The 21342-nt window shown below is 40.2% G+C and overlaps 2 protein-coding genes across 3 annotated transcripts; both read left to right on the top strand.

Moving 5' to 3' along the window:
• Window positions 1–1297: 1297 nt before the first annotated feature.
• Window positions 1298–3090, top strand: LOC109899110 (thyrotropin subunit beta). Its single transcript, XM_020494167.1, has 3 exons — window positions 1298–1327; window positions 1575–1776; window positions 2171–3090. Exons 2-3 carry the CDS (start codon window positions 1615–1617, stop codon window positions 2450–2452), a joined length of 444 nt encoding a protein of 147 aa, XP_020349756.1. The 5' UTR covers window positions 1298–1327; window positions 1575–1614; the 3' UTR covers window positions 2453–3090.
• Window positions 3091–13911: 10821 nt separating this feature from the next.
• Window positions 13912–21067, top strand: LOC109899120 (mitochondrial glutamate carrier 1). 2 transcript variants are annotated; one of them, XM_020494178.2, is made up of 10 exons: window positions 13912–14092; window positions 15504–15637; window positions 15877–16002; window positions 16820–16875; window positions 18260–18350; window positions 18504–18622; window positions 18733–18925; window positions 19057–19211; window positions 19316–19391; window positions 19528–21067. In XM_020494178.2, the coding sequence occupies exons 2-10, from the start codon at window positions 15615–15617 to the stop codon at window positions 19685–19687; spliced, it is 999 nt and encodes a 332-aa protein (XP_020349767.1). In that variant the 5' UTR covers window positions 13912–14092; window positions 15504–15614; the 3' UTR covers window positions 19688–21067. The 2 variants fall into 2 exon arrangements, with proteins under 2 accessions (XP_020349767.1, XP_020349781.1); XM_020494192.2 differs by lacking the exons at window positions 13912–14092; window positions 15504–15637 and having other exon boundaries at window positions 15961–16002; window positions 17489–18350; window positions 19528–20640.
• The last annotated feature ends 275 nt before the right edge of the window (window positions 21068–21342 follow it).

Genomic DNA, 21342 nt, shown 5'->3' with positions numbered 1-21342 from the left:
TTTCCAGCATCCGATGTACAATAGGCCGGGCCGGGCCCCCTAAGGCCATAATGCCAGCCACACATGATGTATAGGAACATGTAGATGTGAAACAATTTGATATGTAAGCTTATGGTTGCATCTCCACTTTGCCCTCTAATAGGTTTGGTGGAATTTTCACCTTAATGTAGACCCAATACTTAACAGATCCTATTCCTAGGTCAGAATAACATGTACGGGACTCCTGAGTGGCGCAGCGGTCTAAGGCACTGCATCGCAGTGCTAGAGGCATCACTATAGACCTGGGTTTGATCCCAGGCTGTGATTTGATGTCCCATAGGGCGGAGCACAATTGGCCCAGCGTTGTCCAGGTTAGGGGAGGGTTTGGCCAGGGGGGCTTCACTTGGCTCATCGTGCTCTAGAAACTCCTTGTGAAGGGCCGGGCACCTGTAGGCTGACCTCGGTCATCAATTGAACTGTGTTTCCGCCGACACATCAGTGCTGCGTGCGGGTGTTAAGAAGTCCGGTTTGGTGGGTCATGTTTCGGGAGAGACGCATGACTTGACCTTAGCCTCCCGAGCCCGTTGGGGAGTTGCAGCGTTGAGACAAGATTGACATTCTGGAGAAAAAGGGGGTATAAAGAAAAATAATATTTACATTTCAGTCATTTAGCAGACGCTCTTACCTAGGAGTTGGGTTTGGAGTTGTTTCTGGACCGGGCCAATCGGACTTCGCCACTTCGTTTTCTATTATGCTAACCAGTGAGATTGTCACATACTGCAGTACAGTATGTGACTGCTAAAAAAAAGAAGCTTATTATGAGGTTATTACAGGTTAAACCCTCACCCCACACATTACTGTACTGGAAGTTTGTAGTTTTTTTAAAAGGTTTTTTATTTTACCTTTATTTAACTAGGCAAGTCAGTTAAGAACAAATTCTTATTTTCAATGACGGCCTAGGAATAGTTACGGAGGGTGCCTATTATATAAATATTTTTTAAGTAGCCTTTCGTGAACTAACTTGACTTTTTTCCCCCCTTACCATCCCTGACTTTGCTGATATCTACTTTATTGAGGAAAATTGTACTTACTATGACTGTGATATGTGGTTGTCCCACCTAGCTATCTTCAGATGAATGCACTAACTGTAAGTCGCTCTGGATAAGAACGTCTGCTAAATGACTCAAATGTAATTATGTATGTCAACCTGATAATGGACCTGGAGACTCCTGCTACCACTCGGTCAGAGATTGGAGATAATGGTCCAGTAGGATCAAGGTGGATTAGAATGCCTGTATAAAAAGCATCAGGCAGCATCATCAGACCTGCAGGTGCCCAGCTCTACCAGGTGAGTGAGCAGAGCTGATCAGACAGGAACACTGGTTCAGCTTCTTTTGTCCAGCTATTGGTGCAGCCTTGCTGAAGGACCAAATTTAGTTTTATTTACAGGGCTTATCATATGTACAAACATCCATTTTTTGGGATAGATTTACTAACTAACTAATATATATATCTATATAATATATATTTGTTCATATTTCCGACTATAAAAATGTTCATATTTTCTTCTTGACATTGACTTTAATTCCATGCAGGTTCTTGGTTGTATGACAGAAAGTTGTCGCTGCTTGCCAAATGGAATCGTCTGTGGCCATGTGTGGTCTCCTTTGCCTGCTGTTCAGCCAAGCTGTCCCCATGTGTGTGCCCACGGACTACACTCTGTATGAGGAGAGACATGAATGTGACTTCTGCGTGGCCATCAATACTACCATTTGCATGGGTTTCTGCTACTCAAGGGTAAGCAGGCTACAAGCTGAACCTGACATTCTAAGTTTTCAACAAGAAAAAATCTGCAAAATCCACTCAGTTTAAAATGTTTATCCTCCCACAAAAACATGTTTTGTTTTCCCTTTATTTGATCAGCATAGATTAAGCATACTCTTTTACAAGACAGACCTGGCCATAATTGCAGGACACTAGTAGTTACAGACAAGGTCAATTATACAACATACCATGTGTGAATTATATCCTGTCACATGTTGTGGATTGGAGAAGTGATGATAAAATATATGTATTGAAACTTGAACTATGTAAGATTCCACTTGGCAGGCTGACGTGTGGCATATTTGACCTACATCGCATGCATTTAATGTATATATGTTTAGCATGTGTCTGTGTGTGTGATAATCAGGACAGTAATATGAAGGAGCTGGCCGGACCAAGATTCCTGGTCCAGAGAGGCTGTACCTATGACCAGGTGGAGTACCGTACAGTGATACTGCCTGGTTGCCCGCTCCATGCCAACCCTCTCTTCACCTACCCCGTAGCCCTCAGCTGCCACTGTGGCACTTGCAACACAGACAGTGATGAGTGTGCCCACAAGGCCAGCAGTGGTGATGGCCCCAGGTGTACCAAGCCACTCAGAAACATCTACCCATACCCTGGCCTGAGCAACTACATCCACCCCAACTAAATCCTCTCCCTTCCGTGGACAGATGTAGGATCTTAATTTGAGCCGTTTTCTACAGCAGGAAAATAATTATTTAACAACAGGAAATGCTAATTATTATATGGATTACAGTTCATGGTCATTCTTTGTAGGGTTGATACATTTTTCGTTAGGCTAAATCATGCCTGACATTTTAAAGTGGAAATTACAAACTTTAGAAGCCTTTTTGCTGAGCAGGAAAATGTTCAGCAATACGAGTGATCAAATTAAGACCCTGCATCTGTAGGATGGCTGTAATGACCATACTACCAACAGGGGAGGTAATGAGAATGATCAGTTAAAATAAAGTTTTTGGTCAATAGCCTACTCATTATCAAAATAGAACATCATTGTGCTTAGCATTGTGTTTATGTGTTTGTGGTGGATACATACCTGTAGCTACAGGGTGGTGGACACCATGTATTGTGACATGTATACTGTCTGTTTTGTATCTGGATGTGCTTTTTAGTTTACTGCTATACAATGGAGGCTGACCCTGGTATTTTCGTCTGCTTCCTGGGTTTGTCCTTCTCTGTCTGTCCTGTCCATTGACTCACTGAGCTATTTTGTTTACGTTGAACCAATACCATGAATGCAACTAGATTAAAGCTGAAGTCTGTAAATAGTTGTCAGTAATCTTAATGAATCACATCCTGTGTAGGAACACAGCTTGCTGTCACACTCAAAACACAACACAGACACACTGACAGCAACAACATAGTGATTAACAAGACCTTGGCAATGACTCCCCGACTTTCCCTCTGTTGGCTTGATAATCTGATTGGAAATTATTTCTGTGTGAAATAATCATAGAGATAGCCTGTGCACTATTAAATTAAAAAAATATTCTAAATTCTAAAATGATTTAGTAGTAGTTTTGTCAAAAAGAATGAACACAAAAGTATAATGAATTACTATTTTATTTCACCAAGTGCACTCGATGAACAGACATTACTAACACACATCATTGAATGGGATTTCATACATTATCCTATCCATTCCTATCCAAAGTGCATCTGGTTATAACTTTAGTCTCGTGGGAGTGTATCACAGGGGGCATGCATGGTCAGAAATAAACAAAGGACATTTGGGGAGACAGCTGGTGGTCTATATATAAGTCACCAGCTCAGAGGGGGACATGTTATGCGCCTGTGATTTGGACTCCCTTTATCTCAATCAATGCTTAATCTGATTTTATGAATTTTCAATACCTTATGTTGTAATTCAGTCGGTGTCAATGTGACAAGGGTCATGACATGATGATGACTCAAAGAGGGAAACCACAGGGTATGGAGAGGTAAGGAGGCTTAGATGGAAATGCTGAGCGATTCGTGCTTTTGAGGTTAGTTCAGTTTGATTATCAAAACATGTACTGAGGGCCTTCGATTTCTGTTTCGATAAAACATGTTTTACATTAAATGCATTGTGCATTTTGTGGGTTGAATGCTAACACAGGATAAAACAATGAATATAAGTCCCATGATTTATTCACATTACTTTAATAAAATACTTTAGTTGTGCATATTACATGTTTTATTTGATGACTTTATTATTTCATTCAGAGTCATCATCTCATCTCTATAGAGCTGCTGCCTATGCTGTCTGACAAAAATCCCTATTTTGTAGTTCTTCAAAGTAAATAAGGAATACGTTTATGACTAGAGGTCGACTGGTTAATCAGAATGGCCGATTTCAAGTTGTCATAACAATCGTAATCCGCATTTTTAGATGGCGATTATATTGCAATCCACGAGGAGACTGCGTGGCAGGCTGACCACCTGTAACGTGAGTGCAGGCAGCAAGGAGCCAAGGTAAGATGCTAGCTAGCATTAAACTTATCTTATAAAAACAATTAATCTTAACATAATTACTACTTAACTACACATGGTTGATGTTGTTACTAGTTTAACTAGCTTGTCCTGCGTTGCATATAATCAATGTGGTGCCTGAAATTGTGTCACTTCTCTTGCATTCAGTGTAAGCAGAGTCAGGGTATATGCAGCAGTTTGTGTCACCTGGCTCGTTGCGAACTGTGTGAAGAATATTTCTTCCTAACAAAGACCGTAATTAATTTGCCAGAATTTTACATAATTATGACATAACATTGAAGGTTGTGCAATGTAACAGCAATATTTAGACTTAGGGTTGCCACCCGTTTGATAAAATAGGGAACGGTTCCATATTTCACTGAAATAATAAATGTTTTGTTTTCGAAATGATAGTTTCCCAGATATGACCATATTAATGAGCTAAGGCTCGTATTTCTGTGTGTTTATTATATTATAATTACGTCTATGATTTGATAGAGCAGTCTGAGCGGTGGTAGGCAGCAGCATGCTCGTAAGCATTCATTCAAACAGCGCTTTCCTCCGTTTGCCAGCAGCATTTCGCAATGCTTGAAGCACAGCACTGTTTATGACTTCCAGCCTATCAACTCCCGAGATTAGACTGGCAATACTATAGTGCCTATAAGAACATCTAATAGTCATAGGTCTATGAAATACAAAATGGTATAGAGAGAAATAGTCCTATAATAACCACTTAAAACTTCTTAACTGTGAATATTGAAGACTCATGTTAAAAGGAACCACCAAGGAACTTAAAGTTGGCTTTTTTACATGGCACATATTGCACTTTTACTTTCTTCTCCAACACTGTGTTTTTGATTATTTAAACCAAATTGAACATGTTTCATTATTTATTTGAGACTAAATTGATTTATATTTCTGTATTATATTAAGTTAAAATAAAAGTGTTCATTGTTCATTCAGTATTGTTGTAATTGTCATTATAAATAGATATAAAAAAAGGCAGATTAATCGGTATCCACTTTTTTTTGGTCCTCCAATAATCGGCATCGGTGTTGAAAAACCATAATCGGTCGACCTCTATTTAAGACTGCTGAATACCAAATAATATTTCAACTTTATTTAAACTAGGTAGGCTAGTTGAGAACAAGTTCTCATTTGCAACTGCGACCAGGCCAAGATAAAGCATAGCAATTCGACACATACAACAACATGGAATAAACAAAACATAGTCAATAATACAGTAGAACAAAATAAAACAAAAAGTCTATATACAGTCAGTGCAAATCAGGTAAAAAATATATGCAAAGAAAAAGATGTAAAAAGACACAACAGGACAAAAGACAAAGACGTCTGACTGCTACGCCATCTTGGAAGATCATGTAATATCAGGTAGAGAGATACCTTGGGAAGCAACAGCTGGTCTCTATTTCAGGGGTTCTTAAACATTTTCAGCCTGGGACCCAAATTAAGAAATTCTGTTTTAATGGGGCCCAAGCTTATAAAAACATGTAAATATGTGTACATTGCATTGTCCTAATGCCTAAAATAAATGCAATATAGACAAAAACAAATAACAATTAAATAACCATATAAATAGCTATCCATGTGTATTGGTCCCCATTAAAAACACTATTTCATATCTGTCTAGGTTGGAACTGTTGCTGTTAAAATACAAGACATCACTTTCATTCTGAACTGGAATAAACAACAATCATTTATACCGTATGATGTACAGTAGACCTGATTATTTTTCATCTGTACTGTTACTTAGGGTTGCAGTATCAGTAGCTAGCTAGTTTGCTTTGCCTAACGTTTACGTAAGCTAGCTAACTATTAGCTGTGTACAATGTTGTTTAAGAGAAACTCACATCGACTACTATGAGAGATAGTAATCCCTTATTTCTGCTAACAGTGTCATCATTAACTGTTATAAAATGACAATAATGCCTTGCTAGCTGATTTACTGTACCACTGTCAAAGCACTGTATCTTGTAGTATTCTGCCCTGTTCTGAAAAAAGTCCCAGTTTACCGTCATGCTGTGGATGTTTGGTCGGGACGTGTCGTTCTTTTGTTCGTTTTGAGACTCATTACTGAGCACTTCCCTTCACAAAATACATTGTGGCGCTCCTCGTTATTTCTCATAGTTCGCATGAAACCAAGAGAGAGAAACTCATAGCTGTATTGCATTTCATGACGATTGAGTTCAGTCAGAACTTGAGGCTAGCTTGAGTCAATTCGATAACAGCGGTGAGTGACGGCAAGTGGAATGACAAATCAGTGGCTGACAGCGCTTCATCTGCTGCTGAACGACAGCGCCGCAGCGTGTGTGTCGCGGAGTGATCTTCAAGAAAACTGCCGGAAAAAGATCAGGTATACCACCAGGCACACGCACGTCTTCCTCTCACTCGTCTGCAAAACTGTACAGAGGCAACGCTGCTAAGCAGAGCGCACTGAACAGTGGGCGCAGTTGCACTTGGCCAAATCAATTGTAGTAATTCATGAAATAATTATACATTTACTCTGACACGTCGCGACCCACAATTACACGGAACCCAAGCCGGCTGCGCGCATGCGCTATTGTGCATACATCATTTTGCCTCTCCACACCAAACACGATCATGACACGCAGGTTAAAATATCAAAACAAACTCTGAACCAATTACATTAATCTGGGGACAGGTCGAAAAGCATTAAACAGATATGGCGATTTAGCTAGTTGGCATTGTGTAACAGTACTCGTCTTGCGTTGTGTACAATCAGTCATCGACACGGAACTCCCAACATGTAGCACCAGTCATGTAGCTTTATTCTGATAAGAACGACACAAAATTGCACGTCATGCAATGCACGTCTCACCATCCAACTCTGCACTCACGCACTGTACAAAATATATGAAACCCCCCCACCAGACACGGTAAGTTGCTAGCTAGTACTGGCGGGAATTCTCTACAACAAAATGCACAACAAATATTCTCCAAAAACCACTGCATCTTATGTGTGATGTTCGAATAACATTTACAAACAATTTGATATAAATTGTACATTTAAATCATCACTTGAGAGTATAAAAATCACTTTTGATGTACAGTGCTTTGCAACCAACAACTTACCGCGGGTTTGGTGCTTGTTCACTGGGACGATTCTAACTGGAACATCCCCCCTCGTAAGCAAGCTACGCAAACCAGCCAATAAGATGCCATGTTGAGTAGGTGAAGGCAAGACAAACTCAAACCAAAAACCCATTGGCTTAACAATAAAGTGGCAAGGGGAATCACCAATATAACCCTGTTACACTTGCACTTGCTAGCTAACGTTAATTTGTCATATTTAGCTAGTTTGCTGTTGCTAGCTAATTTGTCCTGGGATATTATGTATGTTATTTTACCTGAAATGCACAAGGACCTCTACTCTGAAAATTAATCCACACATAAAACGGCCAACCGAATCATTTCTAGTCATCTCTCGTCCTTCCAGCCTTTTTCATCGTTTAATTTATATGGTGATCCATCTAAACGTTCATTGTATTACCATGACTACCAGCAAAACAGTTCGTCTTTCAATCTCCCACTTGGGTATAACCAATGAGGAGATGCACGTGGGTACCTGCTTCTATAAACCAATGAGGAGATGGTAGAGGTAGGACTTTCAGCGCGATCTGCATCAGAAATAGGCATGAATTCTATTTTAGCCCTTGGCGTCGCAGACGCTCGTTGGCGCACGCGAGCAGTGTGGGTGCAATAATTGAATAACATGGATTTCTACATTTATTTTGCGACGCTCGCTAGCACGCAACGTGTCCGGTTTGGTCAGCATGTTAACAGGTCCGCGACCAGAGGAACTGTGCGATGTGCGCATTGAGCTCACAGAAAGAAAACAAACGAAATGGAATTCAAATAATTGAACCGACGTCAACCAATTAATTAGTTGTTTAAAAACCAAAAATAACCGAAATGTTGTTTATCGCTGAGTAGTAATAGATGGAAAATGAACATGTCAGATAGCATTCATCAGAAGGATTTCAACATCACAAAATTGCGTATCGAGCATGGTTCACTCGGCCCCCTAATATACAATATTGGTATATTGTCCCCCCACCTTCAAACTTCCTTGTCAATACTACACAACTAGAATTGACCTCATGAAAGACTCATTGCTTTAATCAGATTGGAAAGTGATTATACGTCTGTTGCTTTTCCATTTGTTTTAAATGCAATTGGTTAAAAATGAATAAAATACTGTTGGCCTGAATTTACTCTGAAACAATCAGACTAATCACATGACAATGGTGTGAATTGTCCAGCTGACATACCACATCAAGCTGTGTTTTGAAGAGAAAAGCCCTGATACTCTGATGAATAAAACAATCATCCAAACAGAATTTGACTCCTCAGCATTCTTTTACACAGAATTGAATTAGCTACTGTATGTAGGGCACATGCCATTCACAGTTCCATTCAAACAAATCTGTGTAGTTTTGTTTTTGTTGTGTTCCCCTTTTTCAAATGGTAGGAAACAAATCACAACAGAGGATTACTTGTCTGAACATGAGGGGCCATATCACCAACATTAAGTTCAATGACTCTGTGGTGGAAATAATTTTTCCAACTAACCATTTGTCCAACGAACCATGTCAGAGTTAGTTAGTGCCTATAAAAGGACAGCATTACTATTTCTCTCTATTGGGCTCCTTGATAAAAATGGAGCAATGTTTGAATGCTACAGGAAATCTGAACATCATTGCCAATCAGGTGCATCCCTTCATGGCATCAAATCAAATCACATTTTATTGGTCACATACACATGGTTAGAAGATGTTATTGCGAGTGTAGTGAAATGCTTGTGCTTCTAGTTCAGACAGTGCAGCAATATCTAACAAGTATTCTAACAATTCCACAACAGCTACCTGATACACACTCATATAAGTAAAGGAATGGAATAAGAATAAATACATATAAATATATGAATGAGCAATGACCGAGCGGCATAGGCAAGATGCAGTAGATGGTATAATATACAGTTCATACATATGAGATGAGTAATGCAAGATATGTAAACATTATTTAATTGGCATTACTAAAGTGACTAGTGATCCATTTAATAACTTGGCCAATGATTTCAAGTCTGTATGTAGGCTACAGCCTCACTGTGTTAGTGATGGCTATTTAACAGTCTGATGGCCTTGAGATAGGAGCTATATTTCAGTCTCTTGGTCCCAGCTTTCCTGAGGTTGAAGTGGCGCTATTGTGCCTTCTTCACCACACTGTCTGTGTGGGTGGACTATTTCAGTTTGTCCGTGATGTGTATGCTGGGGAACTTAAACCTTTCCACCTTCTTCACTGCTGTTCCGTCAATGTGGATAGGGGGATGCTCATTTTGCTGTTTCCTGAAGTCCACGATCATCTCCTTTGTTTGGTTGAAGTTCAGTGAGAGGTTGTTTTCCTGACACTACACTCCAAGGGTCCTCACCTCCTCCCTATAGGCTGTCTCATTGGTGTTGGTTATAAAGCCTATTACTGTTGTGTCGTCTGCAAACTTGATGATTGAGTTGGAGGCGTGTGTGGCTACGCAGTCATGGGTGAACAGGGAGTACAGGAGGGGGCTGAGCATGTACCCTTGTGGGACACCCAGTGTTGAGGATCAGCAAAGTGGAGATGTTGTTTCCTACCTTCACCACCTGGGGGCGGCCCATCAGGTAGTCCAGGACCCAATTGCACAGGGCGGGGTTGAGAACCAGTACCTCAAACTTAATGATGAGCTTGGAAGGTACTATGGTGCTGAATGCTGAGCTGTAGTCAATGAACAGCATTCTTACATAGGTATTCCTTTTGTCTAGATGGTAGTGTGCAATGGCAATCGCATCGTCTGTGGACCTATTGGGGTGGTACGCAAATTGAAGTGGGTCTAGGGTGACAGGTAAAGCACTTCAGGATGACAGAAGTGAGTGCTACGGGGCGATAGTCATTTAGTTCAGTTACCTTTGCCTTCTTGGGTACAGGAACAATGGTGGCCATCTTGAATTATGTGGGGATAGCAGACTGGGACAGGGAGAGATTTTATATGTCCATCAACACACCAGCCAGCTGGTTAGGGATGTTGTTTGGGCCAGCAGCCTAGCGAGAATTAACACGTTTAAATGTCTTACTCACGTCGGCCACGGTGAAGGAGAGCCCACAGTCCTTGGTAGCGGGCCACCATGGTGGCACTGTATTATCCTCAAAGTTGGCAAAGAATGTGTTTACTTTGTCTGGAAGCAAGACGTTGCTGTCCGTGACGTGGCTGGGTTTCTTTTTTTAGCTCGTGATTGTCGGGAGACCCTGGTACACATGGCTCATGTCTGAGCCGTTGAATTGTGACTACAATTTGTCTCTATACTGACATTTTGCTTGTTTGATTGCCTTGGGGAGGGAATATCTACACTGTTTGTATTCGGCCATATTCCCAGTCAACTGTCCATGGTTAAATGCAGTGGTTCACGCTTTCAGTTTTGTGCGAATGCTGCCATCTATCCATGGTTTCTGGTTAGGGTAGGTTTTAATAGCCACAGTGGGTACAACATCTCCTTCACACTTCCTTATAAACTCACTCACCGAATCAGCGTATAAATCAATATTATTCTCTGAGGCCACGGGTACGTCCTGATTGAGTTTATGCCTATAGGAAGGGAGGAGCAAAATGGAGTCGTGGTCAGATTTTCCGAAGGGAGGGCGGGTGAGGGCCTTGTAAGCATTGCGGAATGAGTGCTACAATTAATATGCTGATAGAATTTAGGTAGCCTTCTTCTCAAATTTGCTTTGTTAAAATCCCCAGCTACAATAAATGCAGCCTCAGGATATATGGTTTCCAGTTTACATAAAGTCCAGTGAAGTTCCTTGAGGGCCGTCGTGGTGTCGGCTTGAGCGGGGATATACACAGCTGTGACAATAACCGACGAGAATTCTCTTGCGAGATATTACGGTCGGCATTTGATTGTGAAGAATTCTACGTAAGGTGAACAAAAGGATTTGAGTTACTGTATGTTGTTACATTTACACCATGAGTCGTTAATCATGAAACATACACCCCAGCCCTTCTTCTTCCCAGAGAGATGTTTATTTCTGTCGGCGCAATCCTCTGTATCCATCTGCAAATAGATATTTTTTCAGCAGGATAATGCTCCATGCTACAAGGCTAGGATTGTCCAGGAATGGTTTCACAAACATGACAGTGAATTCAGCTTACTGCAGTGGCCTGCCCAGTCATCAGATCTCAATCCAAATGAGCATTTTTGGGATGAGATGGAATGAGCTATTTGGATTAGAGATCCACTACCAGCCAACTTGACAACTGTGGGAAGCACTGGAGTGAACATGGGCCAGAAGCCCTGTGGAACGTTAGAGTTCATGCCCAGACGAAGTGAGACTGTTTCGATAGGTACAACTCAGTATTAGGTACAAAAATAGGTACAACTCAGTATTAGGAAGGTGTTCTTAATGTCGTATACACTTGTGCGCCACCCTATGGGACTCCCAATCTCAGCCAGTTGTGATACAGCCCAGGATCAAACCAGGGTCTGTAATGACGCCTCTGGCACTGAGATGCAGTGCCTTAGACTGCTGCGCCACTCAGAGCCCCCAGATATGACTGAAACCCATGACGGATTGTTTAGATATGTTAATAATGTAGACACATGTAACCTTGGTGGGATGTTCATGTGACTTGCCTGAGATTCCTTCCATATATGTATTTCAGAGAACATGCAAATGAATCTCACTTACAGCAGTGATGCTAAATAAAATATTTGATTCAATATTTATGTTTTAAAGATGTTTTGTGATTTAAGGACTTTATGACTTGTTTTAAAAAGAAAAAGCATTAGTAATTTAACATTATACATCTATTATAACATCCCTTACTTACCCAGCTCGTCTTTGACCCTTGACCATGTGTGTTGGCTCCTGTACTGTGGTGGCTAATGATTGGAATATAAATTAATGAACAGTTAAGCATCATTGTCTGTCTTTGCTTTCCCATGTTAAGGATTATACATTGACATTATGTTAGGGATTATAGCACTGCAAACATCCAACTCTTTGTAATTGTTTTATTTGGCACAAGGACATTCAGATAATTCAAGTCTCATTCACTCTCATTCACTCAGTTATGGTTAGCATTATTTTGGATAGCTTAATGTAAACCATTTTATATAATCCCCCTTTCATGCTTTTGTAAAAAAATCCCTACATGCAGTGCAGTTCAATTTCAATGATCCTGTCCTAGTTAATATGTAGGCCTATTAAAAAAGCAGTTGAAGAGTCTACCCATAGTAATGAATAAGATAAGGATCTCTGTGATCCTACCCATCTGATATATTTGACTCCTCATGCCATGTAGGATTTGGCCTTTGTCTATGTAGCCGATGTGAAATGGCTAGCTAGTTAGCGGTGGTGCGCGCCGGTGGCGTTTCAATCGGTGATGTCACTTGTTATGGGACCTTGAAGTAGTGGTTCCCCTTGCTCTGCAAGGGCCTGGCTTTTGTGGAGCGATGGGTAACGATGCTTCGAGGGTGACTGTTGACGTGTGAAGAGCGTCCCTGGTTGGTGCCCAGGTCGGGGCGAGGGGACGGGCCTAAAGTCTATACTGTTACATCTATATTAAGAACACTACTATACCAATAACACACTAAGTTTAACGTTTTATTAGTCCTATCTTATCTGGAGAAAGTCTGTGCAATGTCCAATCATAGGTCTCTACCCAGTGGTGTAAAGTACTAATGCTCAGTATTTTTTACTTTTACTCTTCTACATTCATCTTGAAAATGATGTAGTTTTTACTCCATACATTTTCCCGGACACCAAAAAGTATTAGTTCTGTTTTGAAAGCTTAGCATGACAGGAAAATTGTCAATTTATCAAGAGAATATCCCTATTCATCCCTACTGCTTCACAGACTCACAAAACATACATGCTTCATTTGTAAATTATGTCTGAGTGTTGGAGTGTGCCTCTGGTTATCGCTGAATTTAAAAAACAAGAAAACGGTACCTTCATACATTTACTTTTGATACTTAAGTATATATGAAACCAAAAACCTTTAGTACTCAAGTAGTTTTCTATCTGGGTGACTTTCACTTTTACCTGAGTCCTTTTAAGGTATCTTTACATTTATGCAAGTATGACACTTTGGTACTTTTTTAACCACTGCCTACCAAAGATACTTTTAACTAACCCTCTGTGTATCTACTCTCTGGCTCTGGGAAGATGTAAGTAGGAACTGATCTTGGATGAATAATCTTGTTGATGTTACCATCCCCAAATCTTCACGAAAATTCCAAACTGACCTTAGATCAGCACCCAGGGGCAACTTCAGCCTTTAATCCCAGCCACTTCTTACAATTTCAATTTAATACGGGGATTTATTGGCCAAAGCACATGAAATAGTTCATGAACAAAAGTGAAATAAACAATAACAAATGTACAGGTAAACATTACACTCACAAAAGTTCCTGAAAAATAAAGACATTTCAAATGTCATATTAGGTCGATATAAAGTGTTGTAAGGATGTACAAATAGTTAAAGTACAAAAGGCAAAATAAATCAACATTGGTTGTATTTACAACTAACGAAATAAAAGGACAAATGAACCGTCGATATGTACATTTGAAAACGACGATTGGATAAATTTGAACTCTCGTTGTGACTAGTTGGCCCCGCCTTCGTATTTAATTAAGTAATGGAATTTTCCAGTATGTCATTCAGCAAGTTTCACAACTAACGACAAGACAGACGATACTTCTACGTACTAGAACGACATATCTCATCTGACATTTATTTCAGGTGAGTGTCTTTCGCGTTATCAAATATAACTATTAGCTAATGTATCACGGGATTGACACTTTCTATGTCATCGTTGCTCAATTTCTTATAATGCATTTTTGAAAGAGGAACTGCCGCGGCTAGCTAGTTAAAGTTAGGTAGCAAGTTAACACTAGCTTGCTCTGAGTGTAATTAAACAACCTATTCGAATTTTATGTATTATTATTATTATTATTATTATTATTATTATTATGTTTATACATAGAGAAACTTGATTAATAATCTTACAGCACCGTTATACATATACGGAAGATACTGAATTAACGTTGGCAAACGCCATTTCCGTATAAATAACAGCTAACTAACTTAGCTAGACTTGGTAACTTAATTAGCTAAGTAAATAAGGCGCAATCGTAATGAAACATATTCTTGCTGTTATTAAATAAGTTTACGTAGGGAAAATTATAATATAATAGTAGCTAGTTAGTTAAGTTAATGGATGGGGCTGGCAAAAATGTAGCTAACTAAAGCTAACCACTAATTTGACATTTTATGCATTTAGCGGACACTCTTATTCAGAGCTATTTACAGTAGTGAGTGCATTCATTTTTATACTTGTTTGTAATGGTCCCCCGTGGGAATCAAACCCACAACCCTGGCTTTGCAAGGTCCATGCTCTACTAAATGATCTAGTATGTGGTGCAATGATTCCCCATACATGATATAAGCTATAGTTTAAACCATGTTTTGAGGCTATACTGTGCAGCTTTGCTTAATATTTAAGTTCTTTGCAAACATTGGAGTAAAACAAGCTTATATTTTGGGTTCTGATGGGGTATGACAGTTGAACTAAGCTCATAAGTAATATTCTTCAACAACCAATGGCGATGTGTGTGTGTGTGTGTGTGTGTGTGTGTGTGTGTATATATATATGTATGTATATATTGTGTAGTGTATATAGTGTATGTGTGTCCGAAAATTAATGTAGCAAATAGGGATTCTAGCTTTAAATTAAAGTGAAATAGCTAACTAACGTTAATTATTAAACTGGTTTGGGGTGTAGTAAAGTTACAAGTTAGACTCAAGTTGAATCTTGTTCACGTCCTGACCTGGAATGTCTTTTACCCTAGCAACTGTGCCAAAGATACTGGAGTGGATGCCTCAGGGTCATGCAAACTGATGCCCAAATATAGACTTCCTGTTACTGAGCGTGTATTGAGAGTCACTTTTCACCTCCAGTAAGAGGCAGGTTGTAAACCCTCGTGATCCTTTGAGGTGTGAGTGGGTGGAGATTATCCAAGGGGCATGTTGCTGTATGTGTGTGGGATAGGCTTTGTGTGTATTAGGTTTAATTTTGCGTGTGTGTACTCGCGCTCAGGACTCTGACAGGCTTGTCTATATATAAATAATCTCCCTGGGTCTTCCTCTCCAGAACTCTAGCAGCAGCTCATCAGCACTTGATCTACTGACCACTACGATCGACTTACGACTAGCTAAGATATCACGGTTCCGTTCTACATCTGTTACCTATCTGAAAGTTACCATGGCTCACCAGCAGCAGATCAGGTACTGTAACTGTGGCTTTCTCTCATCTGTCTTGAGCGTCTTTCACTTTTTTACTCAATATATGCAATATTTAGAGAGTTGCTTAGTTTTTTTTCAGTGTTAGTAACCCAGGAAAATGTTTTCCTAAATGTATCCTTCCTTTATGTTTTATCTATTTCAAGTGCCTTGAAGGTGTGTGTGTGTGTGTGTGTGTGTAATGCCAATCTGAACCTAATCTCAAACGGTTTTATTTTTTCCAGCCTTCCCGCTAAACTGATCAATGGTGGTATTGCTGGCATTGTTGGCGTCACCTGTGTGTTTCCCATCGACCTTGTAAAGACCAGGTTACAGAACCAGAGGCAAGGTCATCAGATCTACAAGAACATGTGAGTCTGTCCTCCCTTTTCATGTCATGCTGTGTGGCTGCATAGCTAAATCTTGATAGTTACATTCATTTGACCGTTTTTAAAAACACCACAAAGGACATGGAATTACACTAATATAGGATGGGATATCTTGATGTGCGGCTGCTGTCGTGAGAGCATATACTTGTGCCCGGCTTTGAGTCCCATGTCTGTGACGACCGACTGCCGTCATTGGCTCATTCTTCCTGTTGAGTAATCCTGAGGAATGTGTGAGGGGAGTGGAAATTTCCCTTTGCTCTGTGCACCCATTCAGTTGGCATCTCTACCCTAAACCCCTTGATGTTACTTAGTTCTGACTGTCTGTTTTATCTATAGACAGGCCTGGTGCAGTAATTGTGTAACTGCCGATTATGGATTGTCCATCATGAAAAATAGTTGACAATTTACCTGATAGCAGCAAATGGATATAAGCCTGGTTTACATCAAACAGCTTATATAAGCAGAGATGAGGGGAGGCAAAACTAGGCAGTTCTAGAATTTTGTGGAACAGACATCTGACTGAAGACGGGACGTCTAGGCATTAAAAAAGATTGACACTTGTGGTCGAGTCCGCTTCCGCCATAACATGGACTCTTTACAACGTGATGAGACTTTTGTTGCTATTGTAACAGTTCTAAACGGTGACTAGTCATTTGCCTGACAAATAACCTTCACCTAAAATTCCATTACCGTCACAGCCCCACCTACACGAACAAGTAGGTGGTTCTGCTCCCTCGCGAGCCCGAAGGAAGATGTGATAAATTTCCCTCATTCTGACATCATGTGTTTTCTCTCTTAGGCTGGACTGCCTCGTTAAGACTGTTCGATCAGAAGGATACTTTGGCATGTATAGAGGTAAGTCATTACATATTTTTTCCTAGTTTTATAGTACGTACGGGTTCTATATTTAGTTAACAAGGGGGTTATTAGTGAAATTGTGACCGATTTGTAAGAAAATTACTTTAAGCTATAACTGATCTGGATTTAATTATTTGCTTAAAGTGAAAGCAGTCAAGTTGCTGTTCAATCACAATCAATGCAGTAGTTTCTCATTATTGATATCAGTAATTATATTCTGATGTGATCTCAAAAGTTGATTGATTGTCACTGCATTGTACTTATGTAGTGATGTTTAAATGCATCATTAGAAATTGGCGTGTTTCTTTGTACTCATTTATTTAGATTTGAATGAATGACAAATGGTAGAATATTCTCCAAACCTTTTAAAAGCGAATGGTCTAATTTTCAATTGATGACATGATTGATGCAATGTTCACAGTGAAATGCATTACTTTAGTTGTACTGAAACTAAATACTGTATGAAACACATTTGTGTTGGGCAACCTCATGTACATAGATAGCCTAGTGTCTTTTGTGGAGAGGCGGTTGGAGTTAATTTAATGGGACTCCATTTGTGTGAGGAATGCTATTTTTTTTTTTTTTTGCATCTGTTTTTTCCATGTTACAGACCTGGGTGCCCCTGGGAAATTGAACGGCTAGCCGATATGGCACAGCCACCCTGAAGGCAAATCATTTAATGGTTCTTACAATAATGCTTTATTTCAACGAGGCAAACATTTCCCATTTGTTCAAAATTATGCTCCTTCATGTCTTCATATCAGTGAACCTGTTCTTTCTGCTTTCGACTCCTTTCGCTTACTGACATTTCACCAACACTTGTGACCATTGCCAAAAAATGCTCTTGTGAAAATGTATGTCGTAGTAATGGCGGCTAAGGTGACTTTCATTCTCGTCTATCCATTTCCCACTGGCATGTAGGCTAGCCTATGTCTTCATGTAAAGTCTTCTTCCCACATTTCTTTTCTTAAGAGAAGTTGGTCTTCCAGTCGATTAGCCTAAGCTTTTTTCATTTTCTCCTGGAACTTACTATCTTCTTTGCATCCCCTTCTCTAGTGTTGTCTGATCTCTGTTCGCATTCCTGTTCTGCTTGCTTCTCATCATGTTTCTCATGTTTTAATGTAACTCATTAGGTTGACTTATGCTTGAAATAATCCCCCTCCATGATCATGCCAGAGCAGCCATCCTGTGTGCTTCTTGTCTATTTAATTTAGAAACGTGTGTATTAGATTGCTAGCTATTACTGTACAGTCAATGGCATTGCATACTTAAATGGATCGATGGTGGCGGGGAATGTTTTTATTTGTAACATTTCCTTGTAAACACATTTTGATGTATGATTTTTAAGGTTTGACTAATGTTCAATTGTTTATGTCTTCAGGTGCTGCTGTGAATCTGACCTTGGTCACTCCTGAGAAGGCTATCAAACTAGCTGCAAATGACTTCTTCCGCCAGCATCTTAGCAAAAATGGGTAAATTACTGTTTGCATTTTGGACAGTGAAGACGGTAGATTTAAGAGTACAGTGTAGCTAATAGATATATAATGTATAATGTGTCCAACTAGTCATTGAATAGACCAATCCTATTCCATGGATGCTTTCTAACCTCTGACTCCTTGTTGCAGGAAAGGCTTGACGGTGTTTAAGGAGATGTTGGCAGGTTGTGGTGCAGGCATATGCCAAGTTGTCATTACGACTCCTATGGAAATGCTTAAGATTCAACTTCAGGACGCAGGGAGGCTAGGTAAGCAAGTACACCGTATTGATTGATTGATGGAAGTTATGTTACATGTTATTCCTACAGCGGCAAATATATATTGTGCAAGTATATTCATGTCTTTTTGTTCCTCCCAGCGGCTCAGCAGAGAATGCCAGCCATGAAGTCTCCTACTAAGCTGGCTGCCACTAACACAGTGCTGAGCAGGTCCTACAACATGGGGCCCAGTCCTGCAGCCAGGGCAGTGTCTGCTACCCAGATTGCCCGGGACCTTCTGCACACACAAGGCATCCAGGGCCTCTACAAAGGCCTCGGGGCCACCCTCATGAGGTAAGGGCTTCTTACACATTCATGTAAAGTCAAAGGCCTGAAGTAATTTTTATTGGGGCTGCTAGGCTAGAAATATTGGAATAGCTTAGAAAACAGATTTACAAACCAGTAAAATACTTCTTGTCTTTCAGAGATGTTCCCTTCTCCATGGTCTACTTCCCACTGTTTGCCCACCTTAACCGGCTGGGCCAGCCATCTCGAGATGAATCCGCACCCTTCTACTGGGCTTTCTTGTCTGGCTGTCTGGCTGGCTCCACTGCAGCTGTGGCAGTCAATCCTTGTGATGGTGAGTCTGGAATCTGTCTCCATTTGTGATCCACTTCTATTAAGCTAGCGGATGGGTCTTTTTCTTCTTTTTCTGGTCTAACAAGTTCCCGCTCTTTATTTCAGTTGTAAAAACGAGATTGCAGTCTCTGAGCAAAGGGGCCAACGAGGAGAGCTACAACGGTGTGGTTGACTGCGTCAGGTAGAGAGTCACTCTTTAATCGTGCTATTCCCTGACTTTGAACTCGTTGCAACTTTACAACCAGTGTGCTCTAAAAATTGATTTACACACATTCCTGAAATTCAAGCAGTGTTTTATTTCCTTTCTCTCCCTGCAGTAAGATCATGCGTAAGGAGGGTCCCTTTGCCTTTCTGAAGGGAGCAGGATGCAGGGCGCTGGTCATCGCTCCTCTCTTCGGCATTGCACAGGTCATGTACTTTATTGGCATCGGAGAGTTCATCCTGGACCAGTCACCTTTCAACTACTTTTCTGCATGAGACAAGACCAACACTACCTGGCTGTGCATGGGACTTTCTCACACGTTACATGAAGAAGTATCTCAGCAAAATACTGGCAGCTATATTCCATCAGTATTTTTTACAGAAAAAATAAACTACATAAGACTGAGGTGTCAGAGCTTTGGATCCTAGAAAAGAGAAAATTTAAAAAACATTCTTGACTTCCTGTATGGTCTAACAGCTGTACTGCACTTCCTCCAAATATTTTCCTGGTTTATTTAATGGGCTGTGAACAATGATTGCACTTGAAGGTGTCAGTTTGCTGAACTGCGGACCATGAAGTGCAGCAGTGGCACTGGCTGGGGAGTCTCCCTGGTTCCTCTCCCTCTGAGGGGCAATTTCAACACAAACAACAACTGAAAGTTTTTTCATCGTTTTTTTGTTTTCTTTATCCATTGTTTATCTAAAAAATATTTGATAATTTATTCCACTTTTGTGCTGTTGGTTGAATGCCATAGTGTGGTGTAAAGATTTGTATAGGTCACAGGTGGTTGGTGGCACCTTAATTGGGGAGGACGGGCTTATGGTAATGGCTGGAGTGGTGTCAAATACACACTTGGTTTCCATTTGTTCCATTCCAGACATTATGAGCCGTCCTCCCCTCAGCCTCCATTTGTGAAGGTATTTCATAGCCTCTATCATGTTTTTGCAGGCATGTGATTTCAAGCTATCAGTCTGATTGACACATTTTAATTGTTAATTTAACTGTGGTCGATTGAGAAGGCTAAAGAAACGTCAGAATTAGCTTTTTAACTTTTTTTTTTTCAAAAGAAACCTCTTCAACTCGCATTTCACTGAGGTTTAGTTTGAGACAGGGACCAAGCACCTAGGGGTTATTCCACAGCTACACCTCATGGTTCGCTGCCACAGACACTCACATCTTAGTTTATTTTTTACATTTTAAATACTTGAATCATTTATATTATGCATATTTATACATACATATACAGTAAGGTCGTGAAGTGGTCTGTTACTTCAGGGCTATAGACAAAAGTTCAATAATTTTAGTTTATGGCCATAATTTTGTTTATTTTATTAATGACATGCCCCTAAATGTAATGCACATGGTTTTGTATTTGCCTTAGCTGAGTGGATTGGCATTTTTCTCAGACTGACTGAGCCTGCCAAATAGCATCACCGAAGCTATCTGCACCAGGTCATCTAACAAAGGAAATGGCTGTTACATCACTTTATGTTGTATGTCTAATTTTGATTTGTATGTATTTAAGTGATGCCCAGGTTGACACACAACCTGCAGTCCTGACTGTTATATCCACGGGACAGGCAGGTTTAGGTTCATGCAATGTGTGGATGAAGGGCGGGTTGAATAAAGAGAACAATGTATTTAAAAAAAATCTATACATGTATACTTCTTGTGCAGTTCATCTAGTTTACATTGAGGTTTAACGCACTTGACTTAACACGCAGCGCCATAACGTTATGACACTCATTACCATGTCATAATATACATATGCACAAAAGTATGTGGACACCCCTTCAAATTAGTGGATCTGGCTATTTTGGCCACAGCTGTTGCTTACCGGTGTATAAAATCGAGCACACAGCCATGCAATCTCCATAGACAAACATTGGCAGTAGAATGGCCTCACTGAAGAGCTCAGTGACTTTCAACA

This window comes from Oncorhynchus kisutch, linkage group LG1 (assembly GCF_002021735.2).
Source record: "Oncorhynchus kisutch isolate 150728-3 linkage group LG1, Okis_V2, whole genome shotgun sequence".
Lineage (NCBI taxonomy): Eukaryota > Metazoa > Chordata > Actinopteri > Salmoniformes > Salmonidae > Oncorhynchus > Oncorhynchus kisutch.
The sequence above is the reverse complement of the archived record's forward strand: the minus strand, read 5'-3'. Positions and strand labels throughout refer to the sequence as shown.